Below are 18859 nucleotides of genomic sequence, written 5' to 3' on the forward strand. Positions count from 1 at the left end.
CGAGAGATTATTATGTTCTATGAACTCGATTGTGGTTTAACAATATAGTATACAACACAAGCAACTCGCCTAAGTTGTCAAGGCTAGTAGCAGAGAGAGAACTTTTGCAATATAACTACAATACTAACGAGTAGATCTGACAATCTTACTAGGACTAGTAGTACACTCGGTTAGATAATTAAACTAATTTCAAATAGACGAAGCCACGGACAAAAGCTAGTGTTAGTATAAATAAATATATGTATTATACATAAGTTAATAAGTAGACACTGTTAACTGGGAAATTAATTAACGTTTGAAATTACACTTGTAGAATGTTTGTGGTTAACGATGTTTTGATAAATTAATGTTTTATCAGGAATTTTCCGTACATTGTTATAAGCGTATGCCTTTTTCAAATGGTATCGAAAATATATATTTGTAATCCAATATATATTTAACAGAACAAGCACTACTATGGTTTCATATCCTTCAGACGGCTATCCAACACGACCGGAAAGAGTTCAGGCGCAGGACCAACGGCTTACGTGCTTACAGGACATATACTGGGGTCGTAAACAACTTAATTAAATTGTACCAAATAAATGATATAAAGGAATTTCAAGGAATAAGACACATTAAATAGATCAAAGTCTGTTCAAGTGTACCCTATTTCGATACCTACCATTTTAATATCTATAAAGTAACTGTGATATATATTAATAACGCATTGCGATACCGTGAAAACAATTAAGAAACAAATAATAATAAGTTGATAAAAATTAAGTATATTAATTAATATATTTGTAAATGGTAAGCTTAAGCTATGTCTATTTTTAAAGTTCATATTAATGCCTATTGTATGTAATTCATTGTTATAATTCTATAAAATATATTAAATTACAGCGTCTCATGAGAAATGGACCAGTCGAGACGGCCCAGTGGTAAGAACGCGTGAATCTTAACCGATGAACGTTCAAACCCGGGCAAGCACCTCTGAATTTTCATGTGCTTAATTTCTGTTTATAATTCATCTCGTGCTTTTCAGTGAAGGAAAACATCGTGAGGAAACCTTCATGTGTCTATTTTAATCGAAATTCTGCCACATGTGTATTCCACCAACCCGCATTGGAGCAGCGCGGTGGAATAAGCTCCAAAACTTCTCAAAAAGGGAGAGGAGGCTTTAGCCCAGCAGTGGGACATTAACAGGCTGTTACTGTTATTAGAAAAACATTTGTATATAAGGTCCAACAGTCCTAGACCAATAAATAACAAGGAATGTGCTAAAAAAAGGACAATGTGACTCGACATGTGCGTCATATATCCGAGTATATCTTTAAATCGCATGGTGAAGACGCGCACTAGGATTATGTAAAATGTTTTAAATCTGTAAGTTCATCGAATAGATTCGTAAAAAGTGATATATATTCATTTTAGCACGTCAAGACAAATAAATATGGTCATATACGTATCTCTGATCAGACTATCGTGAGGAGCTTAAACGCTAATCTATATTTATATTATAAATGCGAAAGTAACTTTGTTCGTCTGTTACGCTTTTACGCCTGTTTTTTTAAACGATTTTGACTAAATTTAATATAAAGCAAGTATGAACCCTAAGGAAGGACAAAGGCTACTTCTATATACCTACCACCTATAAGTTCCTGTAATACGCGGGTGAAGTCTCGGGCGAAAGCTAGTTATTAGTCTAAATATAATACGATAATGTATTTATTTTAAATTTCGGTTGACGAAAATGCGACGCGTAGTTCTAGTAACATAAATACGTAGGAATCTACGAAATTTAACAGATATAAATATGTTAATTTAATTTATACTTGTGTGTAAATATATTTTTTACATAATCTATTTAATTTACAAAGCGTTATGTAAAAATGATATAGTAGACGAAATATTTACGTTCAATGGTCTCAGTCGAAGCATTTTATTATTGCAATCGATGAAATTGAATTTTCACTCATCAAGGCGGGCATGGAATGCAATTCTGATGAACTATAGCGTGATCGTTCATTATTGACATACATTTTTCGACGATAATGATTATTACCAACAAAATCCTTGCTGATAAATGAAACGTTGGCACAGCTAGCTAGCTAGTCTAGCGTGTTAATATTTATTTTGAGTAAGAAGTTCTTTGTAACCCGTTTGGTTGGCGCGTTTAGATATGTTTGTGTTCATATTGCTCCTCCAAAGTGATGCGGCGTGATGGTACTGTAGAACAATAATCGCTATTTACTAAGCTTTATTTTCCGAAATCTTACAACTAAAGTTTTAAAAAGCGCCTTCAAAATAGTTAATATTTTAAAGTTTTCAGTGATTTTATGTTATATTGGAGTTAGGTTATACGTAACATTTTATTTTTATCCATTATGACTTAAGTCGATTTTGATTTTTCAATTTAAGTAGCACGAGAATGGTGCGGTGTGATGGTATAGAGAATATGCCAAGCAAATATATGGAATTCCTTCATCATGACGTTGTTGTACTTGTCATCTTATTTGGGTTGCTTACAGTACAGTACGGCAAGTGTTGAATTAGGCAACGTATGTATATAGATAGTAAAATATGCTCAAAACCAAATTACAAGTATAAAACGTCTACAATTATTCATTAAGTTCTAAACAACTAAGCAAATTAAATGTGTTTTTTATTCTCATTCTCATCTTGTAAGACTGCAAATATCATTTCTTTTAATTAAAAAAGTGATTGTGATCGATAATTTAGATAGTTAATAAAATATTCTTATCCAACACTTAGCACTCATGACTAACTTTAATACTAAAATGCGATTATGACCTATATATTACCAAGCTAATAGCAGGAAGCAAACTTGTTGGATTAGAACATTGACCGTAACTAGATTTAACGATTTATTACAGGCGACGCATAAAAATGTATAATTTACAATTACAGCTAAAACTTGGCGAATGTTGTGATACTGTCGCGAATTAAACGAAGGAAACATCCACTTATGACGGTCAACGGCATGGAGTCTAATAAACATAATGTACCTCTGTCATTGACATTGACAACAATCAAATTACTCTGTCTCGCTCCGATTTAACCTTTAAATGTCTTGATTTATGAGAAAATATTCAATGAAGAGCAATTACTTTGCCAGTACATACTATGTTTTTGATTCTTTCGTTAAAAACATTTTACTATGCGTTACGTAAAGCAACAACACAGAAAACCTTTTTTAAGATTACCAAAACAAAGAAAAATAGTTTTAAGCCGGGTATTCTTCTTGATAAAATGACGTACATGCTTTTTAGCAATGGTAAACAAATGTTCCGATGGTTTCTTGAAGAATCTTACCGCTTCGTTACAATGACATTTTTTTCGCTCCTTGGAATTTGTACAATTCTGCTGCACTATCACTTGTCGCTTCAGATGACCTCAGACTTTGCCTTGACGTGGAATGGAATGCTTTGAGCTTGACAATTTAAATTTTCACATCTCGCACCACAAGCAATTAAGACATAAATATAAATTAGGTTATGGGCATTAGGTTGGGTTGCTTGTTCTACTCTCACTTCGTCGTGATTTCAATGCATGATTAACAGTCGTAGATTCGTATGCTATTAATAATTCTCTCTTATTAATGGAATACGAATCATTTTTTAATGTCACCGCCTAGTTAATTTGGTGCAAGTCTGTCTGGGTAAGTCTATCAAATAGTCTGGTATTGTTGTTTTCCGATTTGAAGTGTGGGTGAGCCAGTAACTACCAGTGCACAAGGGAGAAAATATCTTAGTTCCTAAGGTTGTCGCGTTTAATATTTCATACGGCGCTAATGTCAATGGGCTGTGGAGGCCACTTACCATCAGGTGGCTAAAGTTTCAAAGAAGTAACATTTAGACACATTAATGTGTTAAATAAAACCTTTGTCAAGTAGATAGAAAATGGAACAAGTCGAGGATCTTGCTCATCGGACGAAACACTCAGAACAATAGTAGCATAGATGTACTGGAAGTTGCGAAAGTGCTAGTAAAGTAGTAAAGTATTTACAGTCAAGAGACTTAGAAAAGTAATTACTTACGAGTAGTTAAGTGGCTCTGTAAATACTTGACTAGTTACAAACAACAACTTCGGTGACTATAGCCGATGAGCTAAGGTACATTGTCTCAAAACCATCCAGAACCTGTGTCTCTTTAATTCAACCACCAATCTCTGTTCACAAAAATCTCTGATCAGCAGGACTGGAAGTCCTGGGAAGACTGGGAGTATCTTCGAGCTCTTACGATTACGCTCTTAAGACCCGGCTCGCTCTGCTTTCATACTCTCATTTCATGCTTTTTTTGTACATACATACTGTAAAATACGATGTAGTAGGCGGGTTTGTACTGATTCAGTTGGTGGAAATTGCAGGTTGGAAAAAAAAACCTCGATGAGATGATCCTTTGATTTATACGACCCTTTCATATAATATTACAATGACTAATGGCGTAAATATAAAATATAATTATTAAAAATAGTATCAATCAGATGTAATATATATATATATATTATTCAATCGGATCGGCTTCAATTTATCAATATTCTTTTGAATTTAATTTATTTCAGTGTCATTAATTTTTTTCTGTGTCATCTTAATTTTTTTTAGTGTCATTTTAAAATCAGTTATTATATTTACCTATATACATCTTCTTATTTTTTATCAATTCACTATATACGTATTAATTATGACAGAGGTATCCATCTGGCTTAGACCCTATTCATATATACCCTTCTAGTGTACTGTCAAGTGTCAAATGTAACAGACACTAATCAAAAATATTAAGTTGAAACCATAGACAATTTACTACTTTTTAATGATTTGATCTCTTCCTAACAAATTAATTAACTCTTTCATGGATTGCAGTGTAACTCATAAAAGACACCTTGTGTCGCATCACTGAGCTGGAACACATATGTGAATGAATCAAAATCAAATCAAACATTATTAAGTTTTTTTTTATATTTATGTAAAAGTTCCTATGTAAGGAAACAATTCTGGTTGTGCATGATTGTATTACGATATAAAATATGTCAAATTTCAATTCTGAAGGGTAAGAGGAAGTCAAAGGCAGTTCTAATTCAGCTTGCAAATTTCGACTTGAACAAATAAAAAAGCAAATTAAATAATAACTTGTAAAAAAGTTAATAAGTAAAGTTTATGTTTTAGCTTCTTCCTAGTACGAATTAAGATTAGAAATTTATTAAATCTAATGCATATTTATAATATGGATATCATAAATAAGCAAAGAATAAAGAGTTTAGCCAAACTTGTCAAAGCTTTAATTTTATCAATAAAAAATGCAATACAAAAATAAAAAGAATGTTCGAAACATGGTAACTCTTATATATAAGCTTGATACAAAGTTTCGATAATTATTATGGTCGATTCTCATGATGATTTTGATGAGAACTTTAGGTACATATTTATTAGGAATGTATATACATATCAAGCATTGTCTAACTAACTGATATTATTAAAATGCTAAAGAAAACCTCCTTTTGTAATGTAAAGTGCCATAAGAAAGGGTTTTCGGATATTTTCAATTTCATCTGATCGCCTCATTTAAAGTGCTCTATTACAATATAAAATTACATTTAACACATAAAAAAAGGTTAAAATGTTTACTCAGGGCAAAAAGAATCTGCTCTGGGAAAATACAGTTTCTAGCATTTCAACTCACTGGTCGTGTTATGTTTTCTTTGTTATGAATTGTTTGAAATTCAGTTAGTGACGAAAATCTGCCATTTTAACGTATATAATGCCTATTTCAAATATAGCTATTTAAATTATCGGGTAACAGTGTTAAACTACACTTAAAAATATAGTGGTTTTGGTTTTGATAATTCGCAAATATAATAATAAGCCATATGAATTAAAAAAGAGCCAGTTATTTTAAAATCACAGACAGATACTTCAATTTTGTTATTGTATGGATAATGTTTGCAAACGATGTAAATGTTTTCTCCAAGAATATAATAGTATTTCGAGCAACACGAAATCGCATTAACCTTGTTCGAATAAACAAAGTATTTATTGTCACATAAATGTAAAATTATTTAATTACATAATAGTTAAGTAATGGTAACTGGGCACGTGGTATTCAAATGGTATTTATGTGTATTATATCACACGATAATATGTTATTTGTGCAGGTCATTTGATGAGATATTAGAGCTAATGTATATCCGGCTTGTAAATAAATAATTGATTTATACAATTTTAAACATGGAAACAAGTTATATCGTTATTTGCAACGTACAATATTACTAAATCATTCGCTTGGAAAAGACCACCAGAAACATACATAGACAGCTTTGGTTTTTGTATGCTATTTGATACTAGTTTTGCAAAATATCATTTATGTTGAGTAGTTAAGACTTGAAAACGTAACGTGAATCTTAACCGAGATTACGGGTTTGGGGTACGTTTTATTTTGTGTTGCAAAAATAACTTGATATTAGGATTATGCTGATGTTTGTATGAAAGTATAAAAGTGTCTAATATTCGCTTGTGTATACACCTAATATACTACTAATGTGACTTATTTTTAATGTATTTTATTATTAGACAAGTTCTTCTTCTTTAGACAAGTTGTATGTTTTCTATATATTTGCTTGTATTTTCTTTTTAGCACAATGAATGAAAAATCCAGCGTCGGCAACATCAGTGGGAGTGCGGTATCCATCAACCATGACGTTAGGTAAGTCAATACAGTACTAAATACAATTATCAACTAGCTTTAGCTCACTTTGCTAGGAAAATTTCCGATCGCCATTTTTTGTGATTAGACATATTGATAAGAAAATAATTAATTAATTAACTTATTAAAATTTTTTAAACGAACTTGAAGTATCTTCTTATAGCTTGAATACCTTACGTGTGATGTACGTGTACGCACTACATGTGATCGTAACAGCCGCCAGCGGCGTTCTGAGCGTGAGACGGGCGACGGCTTCGGCCGTCAGCCTTCGATAAATGGCAGATGGGAGGACCTAAGTCCCCCATCAGTATAGGCCTGGCAGTGAAAAGCGGCAAAAAAAATGTCCTTCAGTGTCCCTTAAATGTCTTGAGGTCGACATAACATTCGTTTTGCATTTAAACGTTCTATAAGCACTTCCTCGATGGTGTCATACGACACCATATCATTATGAATTACTTTCAGCGAACCATAAATACATCAATGATCGCAGAACGAGTGTCCGTGTACTCACATTATATTGTACGACTGTACCACTAACGATCGTTATCCGATAAATGTTTCAGGTAAAATTTCAATAACAAATACATAGCTTTTGTTTGTTTATTAGAAAAAAAGGAGAGCTCTCAGTCACTAATTAATGCATCTTTTTATTATTTATGCGTCTGATATGAAATAATTAACGCCTTAATTTCAATACAAGTTATATCCTAATTTGTAATTGAAACATTAAACTCTCTACATAGTTTTTGCAGGATCTTTTAATTAACAAGACTATAATATTTGACCCGAACACGTAAAAGGCACGTAACAGGAATTTCCCACGAAGCTCCAATATTCAACTAATAAACATAAAATTTTCAGCGCGTTCACGGCATTTAAGTAGTGCATAAAATAATCCTCGTGGGCACAGGCCCCCCGGACCGAGGCCATAGGCGGTGGCTCACGTCACTCACGCCTTAAACCCGAGGTACAGGGTACAAACCGTTTGAACCCTAGACCTCAGGATATGCCCCTTATATTTAGCCACTAGCGCCTAACCTAAAGAACTAGAAGTATGTACTCGAACTTATGTATATGTACCGGGTTTGGATCAACTAACAAAACTGCTGAAAAAACATAATTTAATTGCGTCAGATATTTATTTCTGTCAGCCGAAACTGTACTTTTTGTTGAAGATATCAAACGATATAAAATTGAATATATAAAAATAAAATCTGTTATAATATGTTTGATCCGAAATCCGAAATCTTCAATCAATTGGCTGTAATCTTCAGTCGTAGCATCTTTATAAGCTTCTGCGAATATCGAGGTATCTAGAGAATCTTTTTGCGTCAAAAGACACGAGTGGTTTCTATATCTTGGTTTATTTGAGTTACATGAATTCAGGGGAATTAATACCTCTCCAATTAAGCGTAAAGGTTGTGTTAGGTGTGGGGATAACAATAACCCGGTTTAGGGCCGGCGACTTTTACATCACTAAGCGCCAGTAAAACTTTGTGCTATTGATGCTTAATATATAGATAGATAAATTTTATTTATATATCAAAAAAATTATTAAAATTTTCAATGTTGAATATCTTTGCTTTTATAATAATTTTAAGAAATAAAGAAATTAAATTATTTTTTTGAATAATGAAAATATTAACATTATAAATAGAATGATGCAAATAAATGTGAATGTTTCAGTGTGTGTATATGGTTTGCTCATGTGTCGTATCGATACAGGTTAAATCAGGTCAATACGGATCAGCTTAATCCAGAAAATAAAGGTCCTACGTCATTGCGTGTTAGCGTTAGTAAAACGTAGTGCATAAAACTTTGAACAAAAATAGTGAATAATTTTCTCATGTCCACCTCTGGGTCTGATAGTTAAAATTATTCATCATATATTTATTTTGATATTATATAAAGCTAGATTTTTTATTATGCATTAATTTTCAATAATAAAATATAAGTGTTTATTAGGGCCGCTCTCAGAATATTTGTACTTTTTGATGGTTTTTAATTTTTTGAATGTTTGTTTGATCATCTGCCTCACAGACTTCAACAGATGTATCTACATTTAATTAATAAAAAAGCAAAAGCGCCATACACGAGTTTTAGATTGTCTTCGTATTCAAAATCTGAACTAACTATATTCTATGTAACTATAATTATACCATTGTTTACATAAATTATTTTCTTAACGTCTTTGTCACGACATTACCTTATTACATAGTAATTACAATGAAATCTTCGAAGGAATGTATTTTATTAGATAATTTAAGACAATATATATTTAACAACTGAAGTGAAACTTATTTTTAAATGTACTCGAAATGGTCTTTTTAAAAATAGAACATCAAATCATACAAAATAATTTAAACCACTTACTCAATCACTTAAAATCCAAATAATTCAACAAATCACAATCGCGCTTGTAAATTACTTTACCATAAAGTTGTGCAAAACGACTAAGCTAGTAGAAGCAGACATCAGCTCTAAGCCCACAAAGTAAATATATGTTCCATGTCGCAACGTATAAACCTTACGAAACGATGGGTTTTTCTTCAACGTCAGATTTTGTTACCTATGTACTGTACATAACATTGAGATTTTTAGGGTTGTGACATTAAGATATAATTTATACAGATATAATATATATTAAGTGTTTCTAGTAATGTAATTAGTCTATTACCTACTTTAATAAATAGGTAGGTTATATATTTAAAATAATATATTTTTAGGGGACTGGTCGATCCTGAGATACGCACAAATACAATACAATTTCCATAGATATAGGTATAGATAGATATAGATATAAAGATACATACAAATTTAAATTTTATTATATTTGTATATAGCTTACGATTAATACGGATGAAATATGATTGTAATCCTATACCTACATATATGTATACGATTTCATTCCTATTATCATTTGAATTCATGTATTGGAAATGTAATGCTTTAACGGCAAAATTGATCAAAATAATTAATTTATATTAGAATAAGAGATGGCCCAGTGGTTAAAACGCGTGAAATTAGGCAATATATTTAATTAAATATACTCATCTTGTTCGTCAGTAAACGAAAACAACGTAAGAAAACATCCATGTATCGATGCAGTGTTACTCGACTTATTTGAGTTGCGTGCAAATATATAGCTGCATTAGATGACGTTGATTGCTGCTCCGCTCCCTAGGGACGTGTTGGATGTTAGATGGCTATAAACCTTTTTCAATATACAAAACTAGTTTACGGCCGCGGCTTCGCCCGCTTTAGAGGAGAGGTGCCATTACAGTATGTCCTTATCTGCATCCCTGACAACTTGCATTCAAAATTTTCATGATGAACTGTTGAGTAGTTAAAACATGAAAGCGTAAGAAACGAAAAAATATATTTTTAAGGTACTTCTTTGTGTACAATAAGAGTCAAATTTCAACTTCGAATTATAAATGCAACGTTTTGTGTAAAGTTTGTGTTATTCTAATGCTAAAGTTTTTTTTTTTTTATAAGGGACAATAGTAATTTGGTTGTAGTAAGTTATAACTTTATAGATATTGCATAATTTCCATACCACCGTGTAGACACTCGCTGACGCCGTTAAGAGTTGCGATATTAATACTGTAACGTGATGCGGAATAAAGCTTTCACTTTCGACATCGGTATCTCCCAAATTTGTAATAACGGAGTTAGTTGATTTGAAGACGGCAACCGAAACAGCTGATTAACATAAACGCTGGAATAAAATGGTAAGTTCCTTGCTGTTTGTCTTTTAATTTTAGGAATTTTCGATGATAACAGTTTTAATAAAAATGTTATAATTTAATGATTAAATTAAATGTTATATCACTAGAGATTATTGTGAACGAAAAGTATTTTTTTATAAAAACACACAATTGCCTTATGACATAATTTTATTCATGAGATTATTATTATATATATAATATAATTAATTTTACTCATGAGAAAATCAAAAAAAATCTATTTTCAATGTAATGGAAACATTGTAATGTTGGCTCTTACAAAGCCCTTTTAAATCGTCTATTGAAAAGATTACAATAATGTAGATCAAAATATGTGATATATGATAGAAATATAATTAATTACTTTTTATTGAATTATTTAAAAAAAACTCTTCGCAACTGCTATAAACCCTCCCTTGAAATTTCATAGTAAATAAATCAAAACTATACATCGATAAAATCTAAACGAATCATTGCCCTATTTTTTTAAAATCCTTTGTTTATTTCAGAATGTCAAAATTATCATCTTACTCCTACAAAGCTCTGTGCTCCTGGTCACATCCGAGGATGCGCTTGAAACTAAAGATCTCGGTGTTAACGACTATGATGACGATATCGGACGTAAGCATCGAAAGAAGAAAAAGCACCAGAATAACCCTTGTTATGGAGGGTATGGGAGGACATTCGGGGAAAAGTTCGGACCCCACGACTACACATACATAAACGCGCCTGTTACAAATTACTTCTTCGGTTGTGGTGGCGGGCCAGCACTTGCTCCGATTCAACAATATCCCGTTCAAGGCGGCCACGGCCACGGGGGACACGGCCATGGAGGACACGGTCACGGTCATGGGGGTCACGGACACGGAAGTCACGGTCAAGGCGGTTATGGTGGTCAAGGATTCCAGGGTGCATTTGGAGGACCAGTGAACTATGGCTATAATCAGCCTTACCAACACAATCAGTACCAGAATTTCAACCCATTACAGGGTGCGGTATCGGCTGCTGCATCGGGTTTCGGTAATGCGGTAGCAGGTTACTTCAGCCGACCAAGAAAAGTTAACAAACAAGTGAATCAGTTCTTAAGACCGTTATACAAGCTGTTTTAAATTGCAGTGATAATTGCGAAACTGACTCTTATTGTGTTTGAATTTAGAGACTATTATAGATTATGAAGAAAGTTCGATCATGTTTCATTGTTGTCCTAAAAACACTGCTAAATAGAAGTATCTTGTAATAACTGGTCGTTAGAAGCATGAAATTTTACCTCGATTAAATAACATACTAAATTAATCTGTTATGGACAATGCAATTTTAGAAACTGGAATGATTACTTATGTTTGATAAAGATAAATCAAATAAAATTAAGCGCTAGGATTGATAAACGTTGAATAAATTGTGTTTTTACAAATGAAATTAAATAATTTGAATAAACAATTGAAGGTTCTTTATTAGAATTATACGATCTACGTTCACCGTGTGTTACCGCTGTTTATTTTGTGATTGATTTTCTTAGGTTGATTAAAAGTAATTAAACACATTGGTTTATTTATATTTAATTTAACTAAATAATGAACACGATAATAATTATATTCAATACAATTTGCATATAATTCGACCATATAATTTATGCGTGTATTTCGTCAATTTATTTATAGGCATATTATATTACCTTTTATAGTAACTGTTATGAAAGACAACGCCCTCAATGTTTTGATTGTTACGACATTTGCAAAGCGAATTTTAACATGGTACCAACGTCTGATCATTAATTATAAGTTAAATCTGTGTCCGTTTGACCGGGCTTATCTTCGAAACGACTTAAAATTTCAAATTAAAATAAATGAATTATTATAAGAAGTATTACAAGGTTCCGTTTAGTCTTTATTTCATAAAAATCGATTGAGTCTACCAAAAGTTATAAAAATGTACGTATTTTTGTTGTATATGTTGCGTTCATTAGCCCATAGATGGCGGTGTGTTAATTACATCAATTTCAGAATTACATACATTGCGTTATTGCTGTTCTGTTGTCTCTTCGTCTGATTGTTTTTTTTCCATTAATTTCATTATTACAATTTACATTAATATTTTAAAAACGTTGTGGCTTTAGGTTGCAATTATTAACTAGACCAAATAGCAAATTGTTATATAAGTAAGCATTACAATAATTTAGTAAATCCATTTTTCTTTAATTACTAGAATAATAATAATTACACTCATATCATAAATACGGAAGGTTATGTGTTGTGAATACTTTTTACATCTTCACACTTTATCACAGCTAAAATATGACATACTTAACATAATTTAGCCTTTTTGTCACATTTAACTGAAATTTTAACAAAATTATCTGTATATCTATGAGGTTGCGCACTATGCGAGATAGAATGATATTATGTTTCCAATAAAATAATACTCTGTCTCAAAGTCTAAGCAAACCGCATTAATAGATACAACTTGAATATGGTTTATTTTGCGGATTACAATATATTTGGGCAAATCAATAGATTTTGCTTCAAACATAGCCTAATACTTAAATTCCAGCTGAATGTCGTATATACCTCTTGCAGGAAATTTTGAAAAAAAAATGTGGATAGAACACGTGGACCATAAACCAAGCTCACTTTTACGTATTCGGGCAAGCATCACTGAGCATCCAAGTGCTAAATTGTGTTTATATTTCACCTCGTGCTCGACGGTGAATAAAAACATCGCGAGGAAACCTGTACATGTCAGATCAATTATTCTGTCAAATGTGTATCTATTTTTTTATTATAAAAGGCATATAGACTGACACCTTGTGGTAAGTGGTGACCACGACCCATAAACATTGGTACTATAATTAATTTTAACAATCTGCCATATATACAACGCTAATATGCCACTTAGGGAATTAAGAATATGAGTGGTAGGTACCTACCCAGAAGGGCCTGCATAAAGCCTATCAGCAAGAATTGATTAACGTGAAGCGGAGCATATGTAGTTGTGGAATAAAGTCTGAACCTGCACCTTATACAAGAGAGAAGTCTACCACCACCATTAGAACAATTAGTAGTGTGTTAAAGAATGCACTCATCAACACAAGTTACTTATAAAACCATCATAATTTTATATCTGCCTGTACTTACCGGATGTACCTATATATTACCGCTGGTTAGGGGCAAGGTGTTTCTTCTTATATTTATATTAAAATATCTTGCCATTAAACATACTGACCGCTAACCCTATAAAGGGTATATATATAGCCTATAATATATGTTTATAGGCTATTCTAATCGAAGAAGGAGTAAAGACAATCAAACCTTAGATTTGCATATTCCATGCGATTTGCTAATAGCTTTTTTATAATACAACCTCTTAATTACATATAAGTACTTTAATTTTACTTCCCAAGTTCCGATTACAACTTCGCGTGCATACAAAACGACATTTTTTCTGGAATTCATAATGAATATCATATATTATGATCAATCATATTAAATTGGGATGAGCTTATGTTGGAAACACGTCGGTTAAACGTGCCCACGCGTATATGTAAAGCACACCGATTGCCGCGCTGTTTGTGCCGCGGCTAATGTACTGACGATGAGTTATTTGCAGCGATCGCACATATATCGGAGACTTACGGCGCTCCCTGGTAACAGGGGCATGGTAAACCTCTGTCTGTATTCGCTTGTAATATATTCTGTTAGGTTAGGGTTTAGCTTATTAAAAAAAAACTGGACATCTACGAATTAAAAAAAAATAACAATATATGTAATACACATTGCATTTTTAGATACTATATATTTAACTAGCTATTGCCCGTGACGTCGCTCGTGCGTAAGTATAGGTAAATGATAAATGGTTCTATGGAAGTCTGTGATTTTAAAGTAAGAAGCATGAATTGTCATTCAGGTTTCATATTTTAGTAGGATTGTTCATTTCTCAAGGAAAGTTATAGGCTATATAACATCACGCTACGACCAATAGGAGCGGAGCATCAATCAAAAACGGGAAAAATGTATTCCTTTTGAGAGCTTCAGTTGCGTGCGCTGCGTCAACAGTTAAAGTTATAAAACAATCATGTATGACTAAATTGTTAATCTTGAAAAGTTCTAAATTAAGTCTGCGAGTATTTGTTTTCGATTCGTAAATAAAGTAAGTTAAAGTTTATAGGTTACATAGGTATTTCGTTTCGTCGCCGCATAAATTTTTTCTCATTGTTTTGTTAAAATTGTACTCAGTCGGTTAGTTGATAATAAGTACTTATTTTTAAATACTCTGATTTTTACGTACATATTTTAGGTATACTGAAATATTATAAGTGTGCTCTTAGTGATTTCTTTAAGTTATACGCCGGTGAAACCGCAGTATATAATAAATGTGATAAATAATTATGTTTTTTGTATTGTATATAGCAATAATTCTGAATATTATATAATTATGATTATTTTCAGTAACATATCCGATGGATATAGCGCGTTCCAATCTCGTGAGCAGATAATAAATTTGGAAAGCAAGAACAAGTTGAACATCGACAGTGGGGACGATGGTCACCATCACGTCAGCCATCCTACCTCGTAAGTTGTTGTGAAATGCTTAAAATAAACTTGTATGCTTTTTAAACTATATATATTTTAGAGTTTTTTGTTAATTATTTCCAACGTCTCTTATTCGTAAGTTTTGGTATATTGTCGCTAGAATAAAATTTTAATGAAATAAAAGCAAGGTATATGATTAACATCATTTTTACAAATAACGTACGTACTTATAAGCGTTTTTATATTATAAACAGGTATACAGATACATTGCTTCACTTATTCCGAGGGAACATTGGATCGGGGCTGCTCGCGATGGGGGACGCTTTCAAAAACGGAGGGATCATATTTGCTCCGATTATGACGGCTGTGCTTGGAGTCATCTGCGTACACGCCCAACATCTGTTGGTAATATATTCATATATAAACAAAAGTATTGTCAATATGAACTAGAAAGGTTAAATATTAATCCTATCCTTTATATATTAAATAAAATTGGAGTATGAGATTGATGTGAATATTTATTTTCTATGACAGCTAGACTGTTCCGAAGACATCTACAGGAAGATGAAGCGAGAGAAACCTCCAGGCTTCGCGGACACAGTGGCGCTGGTGTTTGAATACGGACCCGTGAAGTTTCGACCTTTGGCTCCTATAATGAAAATTCTCGTCAACACTTTCCTTTGCATCACTCAACTTGGATTCTGCTGTGTTTACATTGTGTTTATTGCAAATAATGTTAAAACGGTAAGTTTAAATGAGCAGTGCTACTCGTTATTTTGCGTATGAGAAGGAAAAGATACCTCATCAAATTCAGTATAAAAGCTCGAAGCTTAAACATAGTAGTAGGTGGATAGCAGGAATGCTAACCGAAGTAAAATTGACAATTTTTTCAGTGATGGAATAGGCGACCAATGAGAGTTCAGTTGCTCATAACTTCAAAAACATTGATACTGTATTTCTTTATAAGAAGTAGACGTAATATTAATAAAAGAATTTAATTTAATGACGCTTTAACAGTAAGCAAATATATTCCTCTTAACATTTAAATTATTTCAAAAAAGCAATTTCACGCGAGTTTGAATAATGTCTCAATTTCATTTACATATAAGTATATATATACTATATATGTATATATATATTATTTATTTATTTTGGCGTCTTGTACGTGTCTGTACAAAGCCCTTCCGTCTAAAACTTAATAAAAACATCCTGACGCTATATACATGCATACTTTTCAATCTTGACTTACATTTGCACTTATTCATGTTTTTCAGATATGTGATGAGTACGGCATCCACATTGAACTATCTATCCATATGATTTTTGTGGTCATCCCGGTTCTTCTTCTCTGTATGGTTCGAAACTTGAAGTATCTGACTCCATTTTCAACTGTCGCCAACGTTTTGATGGCAATCGGGGTTGGTGCGGTATTGTATGAGGCTATGCAAGACCTACCACCCGTGGAGTCGAGAGTATACTTGGCGTCTTGGCAGCAACTGCCTTTGTATTTTGGTACCGCGGTTTATGCTTTTGAGGGTATAGGATTGGTGAGTAAAAATTTCAAATAATAATTATATTACAGAAGTAGTAAGTGTGCGTAATCAAATAATATCAAATCTATAAAACTGTTTTATTGATCGTTAAATAAGACATTTAATTAATTTAATGTTTGATTAATGAACTATGTCGACATCACTCGCCCTTCGCTATAACGGTGGTTGAGACTTTAGTATTTATGTATTATATAGGTTTGTATAATCAAAATACAATACAATATAAATCTAAATTCAAATGATTGTTTGTTGCGTAGAAATTACAATGTAACTGTTGTTATAGGTATTGCCTTTGAAGAACGAAATGAAAAATCGTGAACAGTTCCAGAAGCCCCTAGGAGTCTTGAACGTAGGGATGGTGGTCGTGGCCAGTATCTTTGTCCTTGTTGGTTTTCTCGGCTATCTCAAGTGGGGTGACGATGTCGCTGGAAGTCTAACCCTCAACTTGCGGCCGGGACACGTGTAAGACTGATAACATTACTATTTACTGAATTAGTTTAAGAACGTATTCGAGTATACATTAAGGAAAGATTCTTAACATACATTATCCGATTTAAAAAAAATTATAGTCAGCAAAAGCATAAAAACTGTTTTTTCAACAGTATTTTATAATGCTTATCCCACTATATCATATCAACTTAAAAATTTAAATATTCATTTATTTTATACTTTCAAACACAAAATGGTAATGGTGACGGTATGGCCTTACGGTATACACAAAAATACGAGGAAATCGTTATTTTCGTTATCATTAACTACTACTAATTTTTTGACATTTTCTATTTTTGAAAATTAGTTCGACAGAAATCTATTGAGGAAAATGTTATTTATTTCACTATAATACACTTTTTCATTCGCAAACATAAACTAGGAATGCCTAAAATTATATTTTAAAATGTGCCACAGTGAGTAGAACTAATTGTAATGTACATAATAGGAACAGCGAACGTGACTTTGTTTTGAAACAAACCTCACGTTTCTGAAAGTATGAAGCATCGAAACCGATCGATCAGTCAATGTTTCCATCATGTGGTGTTGTCTTCTTGAGCGTAATTAGTATTTTTGAGAATGTTTCATTTAATCTAAATATTAATTACCTGTATAGTAAATTGACTAATTTTAATTCTAATTTCACTCATATTTACAGAAAAAATACGCATTATTTTAGTTTGGAAAATAGTTATAAGTTATCTTATTTTTTATGTCATAAAAAATCATTATTATGAATATAATTGGCGATTACTCTCCGACCGGTTCTATCTTAATTTTTATCAATCTGGTAAAAATACGTTAAAAAGTTCATGTATGCTCCCTCTCTTCTTTACTTTACTCTTCTACTGCTTTATTTATTTTAATAGGTATATATTGATTCTAATTGCCTTTTTAAGAATATCCGAATTAAAAGCATATATACATTCTATTTGCAACCTTTTTTTTTATTTAGTCTCAGCACCACAGTCCAAGTCCTGATCACCGTGGCGATGTTACTGACGTATCCGTTGCAGTTCTACGTTCCCATAGCGATCACTTGGCCTCTTCTACGCAAGAAATTTGGTCGGAGGTTGTCAGTAGCTAAGGAGCTGGGATATCGAGCGCTGATGGTTATGCTTACTTGTAAGTGAATTGGTGTTAATAAGAATACATAATGGAAAATAGAAGATCAGATATTCTACCGCTTAATAGCAATACCTAGTATTGTTGTGTTCTGGTTTGAACGATGAGTGAGCCCGTGTAACTTCAGGCACAAGGGACTTAAACATCTTAGTTCGATGTCAGGTCGCCCGTTCACACGTCCACCTACCTATTTTATTTAAAAAAAATATCCTACTCGCAATTGAATATTGCGTCCGATAATTTAGAGAACATCTTCTGGGTTGTAGGTCTCGTAGATAATTTTTCATCCAATCTGTAAGTACTTCGAAAGACATTGAATAAGATTTGATTTGATATTTAGACTCTCAATTTGATGTAGACGATACACTCATATCGTTACACTGTAAATTTAATCTTGAAAACCTCTTATAAAATAACTGTGTCATAATTCTAATAGTTGATCAAATCTTGGAGATATCAATATATCTTAGAATGATTGACATTGAGAGTTTATAATAAACTTACCAATAGTGTTTTGTTTCCAATAATCTTCAAAGGTGTTATTGGATTATATAGTTTAATATATGGTTTACTGTTCGTTACTTTAATCATATTTTTATCTCTGCAAGCAGAAGCCCACCCTCTGTAGGATATATTACTTAATGTTGTTCCCGTAATCTACAATAATATATGAATCTGAAGAGGTTGTTTTTTTGAACGTGCTCATATCTACTCAATAGTTTACTCAATAGTCATAG

At 32.4% G+C, this 18859-nt stretch overlaps 1 protein-coding gene across 3 annotated transcripts in view; it reads left to right on the plus strand.

Annotated features, from left to right (window-relative positions):
- The window catches only part of LOC126780353 (proton-coupled amino acid transporter-like protein CG1139), a 36239-nt gene that overhangs the window by 14294 nt on the left and 3086 nt on the right, over positions 1-18859 (plus strand). For 2 of the 3 annotated variants that reach the window (XM_050504773.1, XM_050504772.1), the window contains exons 2-8: positions 6633-6701; positions 14872-14994; positions 15210-15360; positions 15490-15699; positions 16230-16502; positions 16792-16970; positions 17953-18122. In XM_050504773.1, coding sequence (XP_050360730.1) covers positions 6637-6701; positions 14872-14994; positions 15210-15360; positions 15490-15699; positions 16230-16502; positions 16792-16970; positions 17953-18122 — 1171 coding nt within the window. In that variant the 5' untranslated portion in view covers positions 6633-6636. The remainder of the gene's footprint in view (positions 1-6632; positions 6702-14871; positions 14995-15209; positions 15361-15489; positions 15700-16229; positions 16503-16791; positions 16971-17952; positions 18123-18859) is intronic. The other variant, XM_050504774.1, reaches the window with a different exon arrangement.

The sequence above is a fragment of the Nymphalis io genome, chromosome Z (genome assembly GCF_905147045.1).
Source record: "Nymphalis io chromosome Z, ilAglIoxx1.1, whole genome shotgun sequence".
Taxonomy (NCBI): Eukaryota; Metazoa; Arthropoda; class Insecta; order Lepidoptera; family Nymphalidae; genus Nymphalis; species Nymphalis io.